An 18,253-nucleotide genomic window follows, 5' to 3' on the forward strand; every position below is an offset into this window, starting at 1 on the left:
TCAAGCACTGTCAAAAGCCTTATATATCGAGGGCTACCACTCTACCCTCCCCTACTTTGTCCACTGAGCGGTATATATGTTCAGAGATTACAGTTAGGATATCTGCTGTCGAACGGGCTTGCCTAAAACCATATTGATTGTCGGTCAGGAGTTTAGCAGCTGTAAGACGATGGACTAGAGCTTGATTAATTATGGACTCAAATATTTTGGCGAAAAGCGGGAGGCTAATGAGGCGATAATTTAATAGGTCAGTTTTTTCGCCAGAATTCTTGAAAACTGCGCCCACAGAAGTAGTTTTCCAGCAGTCAGGGTCGAGAATTTAGGGCGATTTCTACCATTATCACAGCGTGATCAGCATTCCTGAGTGGGCTGTGAGCATTCGTTATATAATCATCAGGAACTGTGGTCAGAAATAGATCCAGAAGTGAGGTATGTTGATCTTGCTGGTCTAGGAAACGTGTCGAAAATGTAACCGTCTGTGACAGGGAATGAGATATAGAGAAGCTATGTATTGTGCTACCAGCTATGTCTGTAAGTAGAGAATCCAAGCCAGTTACTGTGGTGGACATTGAAGTCACCAAATACATGTACTTGTGTGCTATTATCAAGAGAGGGTGCTATATCTATGCTGTCAGAGACTTTGTTTATTAGGGTACAGTCCTGAGTTGAGGAGAACGGTAGAGAAAATACAAGTAGCTAATATGTTGCATGTTTAGTCTGAAGCAAATAAAGGCCTGCTAGTTTGATTCTAGCTTTGTTTCTCTAGTCAGGGGGAGGGTGTTACGAATATAGACTCCAAGTCCGTGCATATGTCTGTCTGAGTCCTTATGGCAGAGTGGAAAATAACCAGGTATGTTAAAGTGTTTAGGGGGAATGGAGGAGTGTAGATTAGTTTCACTTAATGCTAAGATATCCGGGGTGTTTACTAGGAAAAATGATTCAACATCATCTAAGTTAGTTCTAAGTCTGTGCATCTTTTAATCTCATAATATAATGTTTTGCAGAAGAGAAGCAACTCTGATTTTTTTTCACAGAGTTATTTCCCTTATGCTAACTTGAATTATGCGTGTGTCTACACTAATGAGGAAAAAAAAAATGGGCCAAGAGTGAAAGAAGGAAGAAATCGATTTTCAATATTTTCCCATGAATTTTTGTTAATTTTAACTGAAAATTTCTATTTTGCAGATCATTATTATTATAGCATATAATAATAAGTGAAAAAATTAATCCTAAAAATGGTAAGACCGCATCTTGGCAAAGATATAAAAAACCGAATTGCAGGATTAAGGCAGTCCAAAATGACTTACAAGCAGATTTTTGATTAGAGAAATAGTCAACCACCTCAGCAGGAATAACCTTCTTAGTGACACACAATATGGTTTCCGTTCTGCAAGATCTACCGCAGATGTGCTGACGGTTATATCCCACAGGATTAGTGAATCTCTTGACAAAGGCTTCCTTTCTAGGACAATTGCTCTTGACATATCAAAGGCCTTTGACAAGGTATGGCATAAGGGTCTACTTCACAAGATTTCCAGCTACGGTATAACTGGAAATGTTTTCTCAATCATTAAATCATTTCTCTCCGATAGGCTCATAAGAGTAGTGGTAGATGGACAAAAATCAGAGGCCTGCAATATAAATGCTGGAGTCCCTCAGGAGTCAATCCTGGGCCCAACTCTCTTCCTGATCTACATCAATGACCTCCCTAAACACATACTTAAATCATTCGTTGACATCTATGCTGATGACACGACCATCTACAGCAACACATCAAAGGCTGTAAATGACAAAGTTCTCTCTGATTCTCTCTCCTCTGATCTCGAGCGCGTGGTTCAGTGGGGGAAGATGTGGCTAGTTACCTTTAATGCATCCAAAACCAAACTCCTATCCTTACATCATCAACGCTCTGATCCCCAGCTGGCATCAATTGTGATGGATGGCTCTCGTCTGGGTGAGGCCCCGTGTTTTGACAAGCTGCTGGGTTTGACCTTTACTCCTGATCTGAAATGGAACACGTACATCAAGTCTGTTGCCAAGGTCGCTGGAAAGATGGTGGGATCCTTCTACCGCTCCAGAAGATATCTCACTACTGATGCAATTCTCTATCTATATAAAAGCCAAGTACGTCCAAGGATGGAATACTGTTGCCATATCTGGGCAGGAGCTGCCAAAAACAGCCTATCATGCCTTGACAGAGTACAAAATAGACTTCGTGGCTTAGTGGGGGATGCCCTTTTCTCTACCCTGCAACCCTTCTCTCACAGAAGAGACGTTGCGAGCCTATCCTTGTTTTATCGTTATTTTCATGGCAGGTGCTCGTCTGAACTCCAATCCCTGGTCCCCCCTCGCCAATCTTTCACGAAAAACACCCGTCTAGCTGAATCCACTGTGAAAAATTTCCCCCACTCTATATCTGTGCCTAAATCAAAACGCGGATTCCATGAACAAAGCTTCTTTCTTAGAACTGCACGCCTGTGGAACTCTGTTCCGTCTGCCTGCTTCCCTCTGAACTACAACTTGAATGTCTTCAAGTCTAATGTTAACAAATTCCTAATGAACCGCCCCCTTAAGTAAACACTCCATCAAATCTCCACACTAACGTAATGTACTTGCAATAACCCTTATCCCTGAGTGGCTTCCGGGCCTTGATAAGTGGTGATCACTGTAAAAAAAAAAAAAAAAAAAGAAAAAAAGAAAATGTGAAAAAATCTCTTTCTGTAGTGAAGCGAATTGGTCAAAGGTTCGAAGTCAAACGCTTGGTAAAAGGGAAATCTGGATCTGGCTGCCCTAGAGCATCTACTTTGAAGGACGACTACAAATTAACTGTGTTGAAGGATCGAAAGAAAACTTATGTTGACCATAGCAAAGAATTCCAGACAGGGGCTGGAAATTCTCTTTCTTGATATACAATATCTAGATGAATGAAAGAAATGTGATTTTCTTCTAAAAGTCGTGCAAAGAAGCCATTTTTATCTAAGAAGAACATTAATGATAGAAAGAAATTTTTCTCGTGTTATGGCAAGAAAGATACAGATAGGTTCAATAATGTTTTCTGGTTAGATAGAATCAAGATTTTCTCTTGTTAGTGATGCTCCCGATGCTCCTGAACGGTGCAAGCGAAGAACCGGAGCATGATTTTCGCCAAGTTGCATAAAAATGGCAGTTAAACACGGGAATGGAGGGATAATGGTATGAGGAACTTCTACTGCAGAAACTTATTAGATGTGAGAAGTCAATCAATACAAAGGAATACATTCGAATATTAGAAACAGGACTGTTACCAAATATCCAGAAGGTGGGAATATCCCAGAACATTATTTTTCAACATGATAATACCCCTGCACACATTGCTAAAGTCACAAAAAAATATTTTTCTGATAATTCAATTGATGTGATATTTTGGTCAGGTCAAAGCCCCGATTTAAATCCAATCGATAATATTTGGTCCATAATATCTCGTGCGTTGGTTGGAAGAACTTTTGAGAACAATGACAAACTGTAGGAAGCTGTGCAAAGCGAATGGAATAGCATCTCCTTTTCAGTGTTCCACTTTGGTTGAGACCACGTTTTAAAGGATTGATGTTTTAAAGAAATAAAAAGTGAATGCAAATTTCATCCTAAGCATTTATTAAAGTAAATTCTTGTTCTGTGTTATTAGTCTTCTTTAAGTTTCCTTGTTCAATTATTCTTTGTTGAATATAGTTTTTAGTGCAATAAAATGTATAAAATTTGTTTGGCCCATTTTTTTTGCTCACGAGTGTATGTCCAGAGAGGAATAGGCTGGGTGAAAAAGAAGGAGGGGGGAAAGGGAGTAGGTAGAAGTTATGTTACACTTTTGCACCAGGCTTTCAAATGCAGAGATGTTTATACACTTATGTTTAAATTGGTAGTAAATGAATACCCATCCCGCGACGGGTATTCTATGAGTTAATAAAATTAATTCATTAATCAGAATAGTTTGCACCATTTTTACATCCCTTACAAAAGAAATAAATGTTCCATACCTTATTTAGGTACAAGACTTTGACAAACTGTTGGCCCTCACTATCCTCATAAAGTTCGATACGTAGATCTGCTGCGAAGGGAGGCCACTTATTGTCAAAGATACCAATGGCGCCGAGCAGAGCCATTAAGGTAGAATCATGGCAGGAATACAAATATAATCGATGGCTAAGAGAGGAAAAACAAAAAAAAACAAAAAATGATTAGAGAGTTAACAATTGTTCATTTTTTAATCGCAATAAAAAATAAAAATATTTTCATTTCTGTGGTTTTGACAGATGTAACCTCTGACCATTTTTTTTTTCATGTGCGTCATTTTTGCAATCCAAATTATGTAAATAACGAGAGATTTTGGCTTGAGGATCAGTTTGTATTTGGACGTCATATTGTGTATATGTGTTTGCATACTGGTTCATCTCTTGTTGCTGGACTGTTGTTGATGAAGAGAAATAACTACTACTACTACTACTCCTAATAGTTGTCGTTGTAGTATCATATGGGTTAGACCTCTATACCACTATTTTTAGCCAGTCTGAGAAATTGTCTTCGGATAGATGGACAGTGTAGGATCAGGTGGTCTGTGTCCTGGGGGTGGGGGAGGCTTCCTTGTACTTTGGGGAGTCTATTTGTCTCCCCTTGTGTTTGTTTACTGCAATCCTGCAGTGTCTTGTTCTGATCTGGTTTGCGGCTAGCCATTGTTTCCTATTTGTAGTAAAACTTGGGAGGCGCAAAGTTGGGTCTTCAATGATGCTCCCTCCTTTGGGAGTATTGTTTCTCCATTCCTCCTTCCATGTCTGCACGAAGGATCACCACTTTGTAATAGTGTTCAGTGATCAAACGGAATTTAGAGCCTTTTTGAATTCCCTCCTGATCAATTCTTCCACATCACCACAATGGGACTACTGCTAATACTAAGAGCAAATGTCTCTGTTGTATTTAAAGAAGAAAGAAGAACTACTGCTGATATTAAGAATGAATGCCTTTCCTCTTGTTGTTGAAGCGAAGAAAAGGAAGAAAATAATCTAGCTACCCATGCGAATACTGAGAGTATTTTAGGTGCTTTTTTTCGATTAAATAATTCACATGTTTAAAATAGGAAGTAACCAAACACAGCTTTCAATATAGTAATAACTAGTAATACTATATATCTAAACAAGAAATGTCCATATTGAATGACGGTGTAATGGCTAAAAATGTTGATTCACAACCTATTCTAAGTGACAATCTTCAGGAGGTTGAAGGTTCATTATCACTACAGCTAATAACAAGAATATAATTAATTTTACCTAGAAAGGACTGATGGAATGAGGACAATCCACTCCTGTCAATTAAATAAAAGTTTTAGTTTGAAATTCTGTATAGGTTCTTAAGTTAAACAAAAATGACCAACTTTGAAAAGATGAACTTGAAAAAGGTTGGAGGTTACATTTGCTGAAACGTTATGAAAATGACAACCAAAATGAAAATAATAGTCCAAATAATTCAATTTGTCAATCCTCATCTCATAAAACTGGAAACAAAAAACATGCAAATGGAAAAATTTACATATAAAAAATTTAAGGCTACAAAATTAGATAAACCTAAAAGTCAAAATTGATAAAAATTAAATTTCAGCTGAATGCAAACATATAATCTATTATATAAAGGTCAAATGTCAGTTTATATGTATAAGCTAAAACTTAAAGACACAACAAACACCCACAAAGTTGATATATTTTTTTATTTATTTTTTTTTTTTAATCGACATGACCCCTGGATGTATAATATCTAAAAATTAAAGAAAAAGATTCATTATTTGGGAGATACGTGGCTATTTACATCAATCTTAGGTATGTCGCTTGTCTTCCTGAGATTCTTATAGATAGTTCTGCTCTCAATGAAAAATAGACTAAAACTTGGTCTTTCTTTCTCATACAATCTTTCTTGGAATCCATATATTAAATCCAATACTCTTTCTACTCATAAAATCAGTTCTCTCTACCACTTTCTCACGCCGTAGGTTATTCTATATCTGTACAAATCTAATATCAGACCATATATGGAGTATTGTTGTCATATTTGGATTAGTGAATCTGTGTCTCGTTTTTTCTTTCAACTATTAACAAACTATTATGCTGGCTGATTTGTTTCAACAAAAAATAATAAAAAAATAATGTCTAGGTCACGTAGAGGTGAGAAGAAGAAGAAGAGTGAGAAACAACTTTATTAATATGCATTAATTATGAGAGGAATGTGAGACTATAATCTTAATATATCGCACTTATTCTTTCAGTATGATAGACGTCACAAAACTTCAAAATGTTAAGTGATAGACACGTTTAACTAATGGAATTCATACGTACTTAAACCAAACCTTTGTAACAAATCGGTTCTCTCTATCACTCAAAACACTTGCTCACACCCGAGACTATTTTCTACCTTTAAAAATCTACTATCAGGTTATTGTTGGGCTGATGAATCTGTGTCCAATTTAAAGGTTCTTGATAAATTACAGAAACATATCTGTAATTTGATTGGCTCCATGCTTTTATTGCATGTTTTCTTCAGAATTGTCTGATCCATTCCCAGCTTCCTTTGTTCCAGCTTGTTTGACTCGTTGGTCTAGAGGTCGCCATTAATTTGCTGTTTTAATACTTCATTGTAATACAGATTCCTATTCCAGTAGCTTCTTTCCAAGGGCTGCAACGTTGTGGAACTCTTCCTGCTCACTGTTTTCCTTCTACCTATAACCTTGGACATTTCACAACTAAGATCAATAGGCATTTTCTGTCTTTGCAATAACCAGCTTTCACTCTTGTTCACTCCTTACATCAAGTGGCTTCATGCTTTGTTTTGAACGATTTCCATAAAAAAAAGAAAAAGATATACATGCATCTTTTAATGTTATCATGTAATCTCCTTTCCAGCTAACTAAACGGAAATAACTGTTTTATTTTTAAAAGAGTTATTGCTCTTGTGCTGACTTGTGTGTGTGTGTGTGTGTGTGTGTGTGTGTGTGCGTGTATATGCGTGCGAGTGAATGTGTGTGCGTATCACGAGAGAGTCATCAATGAGAAACAGCCGAATGTTATTCTTCCGGTAGAGTGTAATCTGAGATTCCAGAAACAAACATTCAATGATTGGTCATTTCCCCAAAATTAAAATACATGCTGAACAGGGATATATGAAACTGAACGTTGAAAAAAAAAAAAAAAAAAAAAAAAAAAAAAATGAAATGACAAGACACAAATCTTTAATAAAACAATTTTTATTTTTTTATTTTCTTGTTCTTTTTTAAACTTTGCCGTTTCGTCTATTAAAAGTTTTATTTCATTCAAATCAAATTAAATTCCCTCCAATCTCGACTATAAAACACATTTGCCACATTCAATGTGCAAATAACGTGCAACTATCAACTTACCTCACTGACCCAACCTCATCTGACCAAACAGAATGTCATCTCTTCAATCAAAAGGTCATACTATTATGTTATTGTACATATTTTAAGGTAAAAATGTTATTGCATATATAATTAGGTACAAATGTCACAAGGCACAAAGCAAAACCAATTAGGTAACAAGAAATTAGAAATGTTCAGAAGCGAACTAAACTCCTTTCTGTTTAGTTTGAAATATCGACTAAGATTGCTTGCCTAATATTTGAAAATTATTTTAAAATCTGTTTTGCAAGCAAATAAAATGAACTTTTCTAAGCTTTTCTTTTAACGGAGGTGCGGCATCCAGGTTCTCTTACTTTCTAGTTTTAAACAAAGATCTATGCATCCCTCCCCATTTTAAAATAACTATTTACTCGCTTGATAGAAGTGCAGAATTGTTAGCAATAAAAAAATGTAAAAACAACAAAATATAAATGATTTATAACTAGAGCTAGGACAACAGCAAATTCTTTTCATTATTTTGACTCTCGAGTGTGTACCCATTGATATCTTATATGCTTTTATATAGAGTGATGTGGTTCTCGGTTGATTAACTGTGTTGGATATATACTCGAGAGTCAAAAGAAAAAAGAATATTCTTTTGTCGTAGCCCTACTTATAACAAAGCCAGTAAAATTTAATTATCTACCAGCCTGTATACTTTTAACATGCTGAAAATGACTTTTTTTCTTTCAAAATATTATTTCATTTATAGGTCGGTAGATAAAAAAATTCTACTACTTGGATATAAGGCATTTGTGTTTTTTTTTGTTTATGCATTTTGAACTGTTAACTCTTCTGCACTTTCATCATTTACTGTTTGCTATTCTTATTTACTTTGCCCCTTTCCTCTCCCACCATCACCACAAGAGGGCAGAGTAAGACAACGTTGATATTTAATGATGGGGAAAATTCAGCTCTTCAAAGGAATTTTTCCAGCACTAACCAGAAACATAACATATTGTATCAGAACAGATACTACACATTAAGGCAAAGATTAAGATTTGCATTAAAGTGCGATAAAAATGTTTTTGACGTTTCTGAATTTTTGAGATGAGGATTGGTTATTCGTATTATTTGGATTCATTCGACTACTGTTCTCATCTTGAGTGTCATTTTCACAATGTTTCAGTCGATGCAACCTCTTTACACATAGTTCCCAGTCAAGATACACCTGAAAAAGGTCAGAGGTTACATCGACCGAAACGTTGTGAAAATCATACTCAAGATGAGAACAGTAGTCCAATGAATCCAAATAATACGAAATAATTTTTTTTAGGTGATAATTATTTTTTAAAGATTATGACATGCTGAATGTTTTGCAGTTAAAATCTACTTAATATTACAGACACAATCTGAAGAAAAACACCTTTTTAATGAGTAAATTCTATAATCGATAAATTTCCAAGATGGCGGTATGATTGAATTGAAGTAAGTTATTAGTATATAAAACAAAAAATAGAAGATATACCCTTAGCTGAAACAAATTAAAAACTTTTATTAATTTATAAAAAATAATTTAAATAAAAATATTTATGAAAATATTTTACAAATCATCTATATATTACTACGATAGCGTGTGTATTCTTTTGTGTGTCGCGCTAACATCTGGGTCGTTTAAATGTTATGTTCTTCTATTTCTTGTCATAAATAATTTTACCAATAATTCTTAATAAGTTTTGGTTTCGGTTTTGACTAAAGCTGATGGCACTTAAATCATCTATTATCTACTATATGTTTCTTCTAAACAGTTTACTTCTTGAAAGTAAAAAAAAAAAACAAAAATACTCGAGCCAAGATCGAAATCAAAACCTAAAGACAGTGAGTCAAGTACGATAACCATTAAACCAGCTTGCCATGATTTTTAAAAAGTCTTTTCAAACCTACTTATTCTTAACATAAGGAAGCAGTCAGTCATGTGAACGATTCCTGCATGCGTAGTCATGAAACAGTTGACAAACAAAAATATGATGACCTCCCAATTTTTCAATTTTGACCCATTAGCAGCCCTTTTTTCCAGATGAAAACTGATTAAAAAATTTTTCCACGTGTTTGAATACCATATATATTAAATTTCAAGTCTGTAGATCAAAATTTCGTTGAGTATATAGGTTGAGAGTTGTCCTACACACACACACACACACATTCCCAACTTATATAGATATATAGATCATTGTCGGCTTTCTTAACCAATAGTTACCAAGGGGCATAACTCTTGCCTAGAAACAATGTTTGCCAAAGAAAGAGAACTTTGAATTGAGCAAAACCAAATAAACACTTTTAAAGATGAAATTAGTTTAAAGTGGGTTTTTTTTAGCAGTCGAAATGAAATAATATCAATAGAGAAGACACAAAATAATGTAGAAGAATATGCAAGTACGAAATTCAACAAAATGTTGATAAACAAAAAATCTATAGCTATAAAAGTGAAAATGTCTTGTGTGTGTGTGTGTGTACATTAATAACTGTCAATTTTCGGTCTAGAAACTCGACTTAACATAAGGGGTATTGAGATTTGGGAACATTTTTTTAATCAGTTTTCAGCAGAAATTTGGCTGTCAAGGGGTCAAAGTTCAACAATTTGACATTTGAAAACTCTACCAAACTCCTTCGTCAATTATGGGTCTAAACACTTGAAATTTTAAATGTAGGACATGTGGGACATTGATCAAACTTTTTAATTTGATTTGAACCAAAAAATTAATGTTAGGGGTCAAAATTAGAATCAAAGTTAACAAAAATTTGACCTTTTCGGTCTCTACCAAACTACTCAGACAATTTCTGGTCTAAACATTTGAAATTTTATCTGAAGGGTATTCAGAGATAGGGCAAGCTTTTTAATTGGTTTGGGTCGAAAATTTGAGCTGCCAAGGAGTCAAAGTTAAAAAAATTTTACCTTTGCAGTGTCTAGCAAACTACTTAGCCAATTTTCAGTCTAAACATTTGAAATTTATACAACGGGTATTCAGACATGCAGAAAGCATTTTAATCAATTTTGGGCCGAAAATTTGGCTGCCAAAAAGTCAAAGTTGAAATAGTTGACCATTGCAGATTCTACCAAATTCCTCCACCAATTTTAGGTCTAAAGACTTGAAATTTTAGATGTAGGTAACTTGGACATGGATAAAACATTTTATTTTGATTTGAGACCAAAATAAATGTTAAGGGGTCAAAATTGGAGTCAAAATTTTAAAAATTTGACCATTTCGGTCTCTACGAAATTACTCAGACAAATTTTGGTCTAAACATTTGAAATCTTACATAAAGTGTATTCACATATAGGGCAAGTTATGAACCCGACTCGAGCAAAGCTGGGTTGAACTGCTAGTATATCTATAAAAGTGAAATTGTCTGTATGTGTACATTTCCTTACTAAACTACTCTGTCAATTTTCAGTCTCCAGACTCGAGATTTAACATAAGGAGTATTGAGATTTGGGAAAATCTTTTTAATTGGTTTTCAGAAATTTGACTGGCTGTCAAGGGGTCAAAATTCAACGATTTGCCCTTTGAAAACTCTACCAAACTCCTCCGTCAATTTTGGGTTTAAACACTTGAAATTTTAGATGTAGGTTACCTGGATACGAGTCAAACTTTTTAATATATATATATATATATATATATACACACACACATACATACATATATATATATATATATATATATATATATACATATGCACATAAAGTTATAGAGCCCGAGTAAAGCTGGACTGAACTGCTAGTTAATGAAAAAGGTAACCACAAAAGATAGATCAAACAGAAAAGAAAAAAGGTTAAATGATGTCATGTTGAAATGTTTTTGATATCTGTGAAAACTGGCCTGGACAAAGGAAGGCAGATCTGTGATGGAGCAGAGAAGAAAATATGACTTGTATCTTTTTATTTAAATTGTGGAAGAGAGAAAGAGGGACGGAAGAGTAAATCTATTAAGTTCTTTTTTTATTTTGTTAAAATTGTAGATGAGGAATTAAAAAAAAAAAAAATTATATAAAATCTCAACTCACTTGCCATCATCAGTGTCCATTTTTAAATGTTCGAGGAACATGTTGATTAATTTTCCGCACGACAACATACATGCTGTCAGGTTTTCTTTTCTAAAAACAAAAACAAGAAAACATATAGCAAGAATTTTGAGATGGTGAATGTATTAAAATGCAATGAAAATATTTTCTCCATGAAATTGTTGCAAATGTTCAAATTAAAGTTATAAACTGACGAATACCGTTTCATGCAGACAAAATAAAAAAAAAAATCTGTCATTTTTCTTTTTTCCCACTAACATGCGAATTGACCGTACGAAAATAAAAAATCTGTCGTCCCCCCCCCCTCGACTGACACGTGAATTAACCATACGTACAAAATGAATCCGAGTGAGCAAAAAGTCAATGAAAGAAATGCTGGCACGTCCTAATTTGCATCTGCCACCTTTTTGTTTCCTATTGGTCGGGTTTTGAGTTTGAGTGTTACACACGCCACTCTTGGACGCTTATTTCCATGACTGTTGTCACACAAATGAAATTAATTTATCTGGACGTGTGTGCTTTAACTAACCACAAGTATTTTTTTGTTTTCATTTTCAAAAGAGGAGGGAAAAGGGGAGACAATTCAAATTTTAATGAATTTTTTTAATTGTATATTTTGTCACAATTCTTATTTTATTAAAGAAATTTATCTTTACAAAAATAAATACATTCATAATTTAACTTTTACAAATAAAGTTATTGAAAATAAAAACTGCAACCATTTTTAAATAGTCTAATTTGACTGTTGCATTTTCGTTTAAATAATTATATTTTCTTAAAAGAAAGAAAAAAACATACAAGTCATCCATTTTATAATAATCTAAACGAAATGTTGTATTTCATTAAAAATTTTGAAAAATGTATAAAATTTTTGGAATATGTAAAAGTTCATTTTTAAATAAAAAAATATATTTGGAACATTGCTGGTCATAAATTATTTTAAAATTTAAATTCAATTCAATAAATACTTGATTAAATAATGTTTTCTGTTGAATTACTTCATTTTACTGAAATTGTTTTGAATTAGCAGAAAAATTTGATTTCAAACAATTATTAAAATTTGTATTGTCTCCTTTTTCTCTACTAGAACTTTTCTGAAAAGGGAAACAAAAAATACTTCCAGTTAGTTAAAGTGCACTAGTGCCTGTTTATCTTTTTTTGTAATTATTCTTAATATTGATGAAATAACTGCAAGTTTGAATTATTTTAAGGCATACCAACCAATTTTATTTTATATAATGTCAATCAATTCATAACAGAAACAGCTCAGTGTAAACGTTCATTAAACACAAAGTGCAATTTTATTAGGAAGGAAAGGTAGGGAGGTCAGTTCATATATCTCCAAAATGGCATTACAGCATCAATCAATGCAACTGGAGTTTAACTTAAATGAGCTAATTTCATAGTCTACATTGGCATCCATGACAACTCATGCTCCCTTCTCATAGAATCATCCACTCTCTAATAAGGACCAATGGGTATTTATTTGTATGAATTTCGATCCTGTCAAACAAAAGTTAGCAAGTAAAACATATGCTGCTTTCAAACTTCCGGATGAAACTATTTTATGTGGTCAAGAGAAATAAGAAAACAAATAGTAAGCAAGACAACCAAGAAATTAATTTTTTATGTTTTTAATACTGTTTTTCACCCCGAGCAAGGCACATTGCCACCAAGTCATAAAGGGCTACTATTTGAGACCAGATTTGCAAGGATACTATGTAGGGAGTTGTGCAGCAAGATGTCTGTTCACATCACACTTGACCTTCTGCATGTCAGTAACGTCAGGGAAGCAGGGGCCTGGGAGGGAATTCCAAAGTCTAGCAGTTTGAGGGAAGAAGTTATGCGAGTAGAAGGTTTTACAGCATCTCAGGATCTCTAAAAAGTAGGGGTGGGATTTTGCTGCCTATCTGGTTTGTTGGAGGTTTTTACAGCAAAGCTAATGAGCATTTGGAGAACTAGTTTCACTAAAAAGTAAAGATAATGAGCAAAAACAGTATAAAACATGTCCAGGTCATTTTATATTTTTTTATTTCACTAGTGCTTTAAGTTTGTCCAAGCACTTACCATTAAAGTACTTGTAAAACAAGCATAGGGATGTCACATTTCAGCAATGAGACAGTGGTTGGAGTTTGGTCGACAGTGTGAAACCTATTACCTTAGTGACCATCTTTTTAACCCTATGAGTGAGAGACTAATCGCAGATGCACCAGCCCAGATGTGATAATATTTTATGCATGGGCGAATAGTGGCTTTGTAGAGATAAAGGTTTGTGAATGTTAAGCCTAGAAGCTCGAGGGATTCTCAAAGAAATACTCCACTTTATTGCAAAATGTTGCCTTTTGTTTTCTCTAATTTTATGTGAATATTTTAGTATTTTTATTGTGAGTGTGATTACTATGAAAGCATAATTTTGCTTTTCAACATTTTTGATGAAGGGCAAACACTAATAAGATATGCCATGACTCATTTTGAAAATTAATATTCTATTCACTTCATCTCCAGGTCAGATGTGGGTTTTTTGGAATGAACTGAATTCAAATTTGGCACATTCAAGTTTTCAATTCATGTCATTAACCACTTAGCTATCATCGCCACCAAAATTTGCATTCTCACCAAGAGTAACTCTTTACCGATACTTTTGAAAGAAAGGAAACACACAAAAAGTCCGGATGATCATTTAAAGCAAGAGTCTTTAACTTAAGGCCCACAGGCTAGATTTGGCCCACTGAAGTGTTTAATCTGGCCTATGGAGCTCTTATTAAAAATGTACAAATATTAATGAAAAAATTTTTAAATAGAAATGTACAGTTTTTCTCTTTGTTCAGAAAATGTTAAAAAAAAGAAAAATGAGCTTTCTGAGAACTAGTTTCATTAAAAAGCAAAGCTGACACGTCTATGTCATTTTATTTTTTTTATTTTGGGCTGCATAGCTCTAAAAAAAAAAAAACAACAAAATCAATAATATGACCCCCCCCCCCCGCCCTCTCTGGTTTGAAAACTTGAGAGACCCCTGATCTAATAGAATACAGTACACACATCTTTTTTTTTTTTTTAATAGTTACTATACTGCAGTGGAGGGGTACGTTAGAGGACTTATTACATTTCATTTTTATTTTAACTGATACAACAAAGTGATCGGAAGATCCCAGTGGAGACAGAACAGAAGATGAACATAGCTTAGGGCAAGTTGTGATCTAGGAGACTTGCATACTGACCTCCAGTATCGGGCACATGGGTGGGTTTACAAACGATTTGAGTGAGATCATAAGCAATGAAGAAATCGTGATAGAACCTCCCCTCATCATCTGTCTTGTTTGAGTGGGTTAACCATTCCACATTGTGAACATTGAAGTCTCCACAGATGTGAATGTTAGCCGAAGAATGAGCAGATAGGATGTGGTCAATTTTCTCAGATATGCTTTTAAAGATAGTAACTTCACTGTTGTAGGGGTGATATAGAGCAAATATAAATGAAGTCATGTGAGCAAGTGCAACCAAGGGCACATATAGGGTAATTTAGGATCTTCTCTAGAGATGTCTTACCACATGGAAAGCCATCTTTAATACGGGCACATATTCCATGCCCATGGCGATCTTAGGGGCAGATTTAGATGTTAAGTTAGAGTATCCTTTAATTCTTCTAGGGAAATAGTCGGTCCAATGCCAGTTTTGCTTAGGAATAATAGGAATAATAATTGTGTTTCCACCTCTGGAAGGTTGGAATGCAGACCTCTGATGTTGGAGGCAATTTTAATTTTTGTTCCAATCCAGAGTGCCACTTTTTAGGGAACTGGATTTTCTTCCCCACATTAAAAATCGACCTTGGCTATAACTCTTGTGGGGAAGTGAATAAATATGAACTTCTTGAGAAAGAAACTGAAATGCATTCTGATGGATTTAATTTTTTGATCAATATTTATTAAGAGGATTTCAAAAATTCCGTTTTATTTCATGCACATAATTCTATCAATCTAAAAACGAATAATCTCATGTGATCAATAATGAAAAGCAAAATTATCTTAAAAATATTTTTGTTTGAAAATTAGATTTTTTTCTTTTTGTTTACTTACTTCCTCACGAGGGCAAAGTTAGACACAAGGTCGGTTTTTAATGGGGAGGGGGGAACCAGCTCTTCAAAAAGGGGCTCTCTCTCTGGTTATTAACAAAAATAAAAAATGTATGTCATAAAGGATTTCTCCTCCACTAACTGAGACCACAAAAGTGAAGTGCAGCATCAGAAAGATACTAAACTTTGATCCTGGTCCGAAGGCCAAGAATCCTTTTTTCTATTTATGAAATTTTGAAAATTAGAATTGCAAACAAATAACAGAAACATTAAAATGATAAGGGAGATAATTTATGATTGCAAAATATAGAGTTACTTCCCTTGAGATAAATTTCCAACATGGAGTTTTACAATTCTGACTGTAAGAACATAAGAGAAATTTCGAAATTTCCGATGATGTTTCAAGAGAAACAATTTGTGAGTCAATGACATTGGATTATCGGATTTCTATTTTTTGAGTGCAGTGGTGGGTGGCAAAAGTATATTTGGTAAAAAAACAAACAAAAAAAAAAGCATGTTTCCAGTGTTTTTCTTCAACCTTATAATTGATAATATTGGCTTGGTACAGTCGAAAAGTAACCACACAAAATGAAACTAGAGCTCTTGAAACGGTAAAAAAATAAAAAAATATAAACGAAATACAACAGATTTATTTGTATTGCTGTATTTCTTTTTTTTGGTACTTCTACACTATCAGAACGAAATTTCGAAAATCGTAATACTGAATTTCATATGAAAACAATGGTATCTATGTATTAATCGTATTTTTAAGATGATTATATTCAACAATTATAAAAATCGGTAAGGTAGAAATTATTAAAGAAAATAGAATTTGAAGAAAATGATCATATTTGCTTCTGACACAAGAGAATTCAAAAGGGAGGTAATTTTCTGTTTCAATTTAAACAAGATGGCCACAATTTTTTACCTGCTAACACGATTAAAGTTTTTTTTTTTTAATAATTCAGTAATAATTAGGTAATTTCGATTGCGTAATTTGGAAGCTAGCATTGTAGCAAAGGATTAAAACTGACAAAAAAAATTAGTAGAAACCACTTTTTTTATTTGAGAACTATTTATCGACTACAAAATTCCGTCCTAATTCTTTAAAAGCACCCTTTTTTATATATAAGCTGACGTATTTTATTTTTTCTTGGACAATTGTATACTTTGCATTTTATTGTTTTTATTGTTATTTAAAAAAAAAATCAATCAAAGATATATATTTTTTTAGAATTAGTTTGTATTATATTTGCAATCATTTTTGTAGCTTTTCTTTTTTTTAATGTGATTTCTTGTATCCTTTATGCCTGGTGTAGAAATTCAAGGAATAGTTTACCTTCAAACAGCAAGAAACAACGTTTAAAAAAAATTGTGTTGGAAAAAGGTATGATGGAGACAAAGAAAGAATAAAAAGCAAAATATATAACAATTAAAAAAAAATAAATAAATAAAAAGTAACAATTTACAAAAATATATGAAATGCAACAATATAAATTAATAAGGGTCTTTTTTGCTTTGTTTTTCTTTTTTCATAGTAGGGACCTGGATTTAATTTTGTGTGTTGCTTTTTAGCTGTTGTTATCACTCAGAGTTGTATTTTAACGATCCAATATTGGCAGCAATAGTGCTCGATTCTGTAGCTGGCAGGAGTATTAGCAGCAGCAACCGTTAAAGCACTAGGCAAATTACCAAATGTGAACAAGCTTATGTCACAAAAAAAGACAGAAAAATACATCACGTGATCAAACAGAGAAGCTAGTTGCAGTCAGGGAAGATGAACAACATGTAAATATGAGGGCGAGAAAGCGCTAACTAGCGCCAGCGTGAGGTGGCAGCGACAGAGAGTTTTAAAAAAAACACATGTGAGTGCGAAAAGATCTTGGATATATGATGACATGCATTGTATTGGAGGAACTACTGATTAAATGCATTTAATTCATACTAAAAAAAAAAAAAAAAAAAAAAAACGTAGAGTCGGATTTTTTCCTATTTATTTTTGTTTGTCCCTTTGCGACAAAGTATGAGACAATGTGTGGGTCTGAGAGGTTTTCAACTGTAACCACACAGTTAAAAATAATTTTTTTTTTTTTTTTTTACACAGGCATCACCACATTATCAAGGCCAAGAGGCCACTCGAGGATAAGGGTGAAAGAGTGCACAATAGAAATTGAACAATTTAGTAATCGTTAGTAATGAAAATTCCGTAAATTTGTTAACTTATATGGAACGGCTCAAGAACTTATTTACGTTAGACTTGAAGACAACAATATTGTAGTTAGCCGGAAAGCAGGAAAACGGAAGACAATTCCACAGGCGACACATTATATTATTTTTCTACCTTCCTGTAGAATTTTCACATATTTTCTGATTGCTATATTATTTTATCCATTTGTTGTTTGGTAACAATTATTTGTCTTTTTGGGTTTTTCACCCTATACTGTACAGTTGCTGAAACTTATTTAATGCAGTGAAGAAAAAAAAAAAAAAAAAAAAGAAATGGATATTTTCAAATTTCAAAAGATTTAGGAGTTATTTCCCTTGAACCATATTGAAGTTATCTCCCCTGAATCGCAATCTGAAAATGCATTCTTCTATCCAAAAGTTCAAAAAGAATTCATTTTTCACATAATTAAATATTTTGTCGATTTCAACAAAATTTTGAAAATAATTTGGTTGCTTAAACTGACAAGAAATAATCTATATTTTATTTCTCTTATTCTGTCTGTTCCACTTTTTCT

At 33.6% G+C, this 18,253-nt stretch overlaps 1 protein-coding gene across 3 annotated transcripts in view; it reads right to left on the bottom strand.

The window, feature by feature from the left end:
- LOC145295892 (lysophosphatidic acid phosphatase type 6-like) overlaps nucleotides 1–18,253 on the bottom strand; it is a 232,033-nt gene that overhangs the window by 15,075 nt on the left and 198,705 nt on the right. For all 3 annotated transcript variants that reach the window (XM_080141647.1, XM_080141648.1, XM_080141649.1), the window contains exons 9-10: nucleotides 11,426–11,515; nucleotides 4,008–4,173 (exon numbers count right to left, since the gene is read on the bottom strand). In XM_080141647.1, the coding sequence (XP_079997773.1) occupies nucleotides 4,008–4,173; nucleotides 11,426–11,515 (256 nt within the window). The remainder of the gene's footprint in view (nucleotides 1–4,007; nucleotides 4,174–11,425; nucleotides 11,516–18,253) is intronic.

This window comes from Euprymna scolopes, chromosome 16 (assembly GCF_053919585.1).
Source record: "Euprymna scolopes isolate OS-2025 chromosome 16, ASM5391958v1, whole genome shotgun sequence".
In the NCBI taxonomy this organism is placed as follows: domain Eukaryota; kingdom Metazoa; phylum Mollusca; class Cephalopoda; order Sepiida; family Sepiolidae; genus Euprymna; species Euprymna scolopes.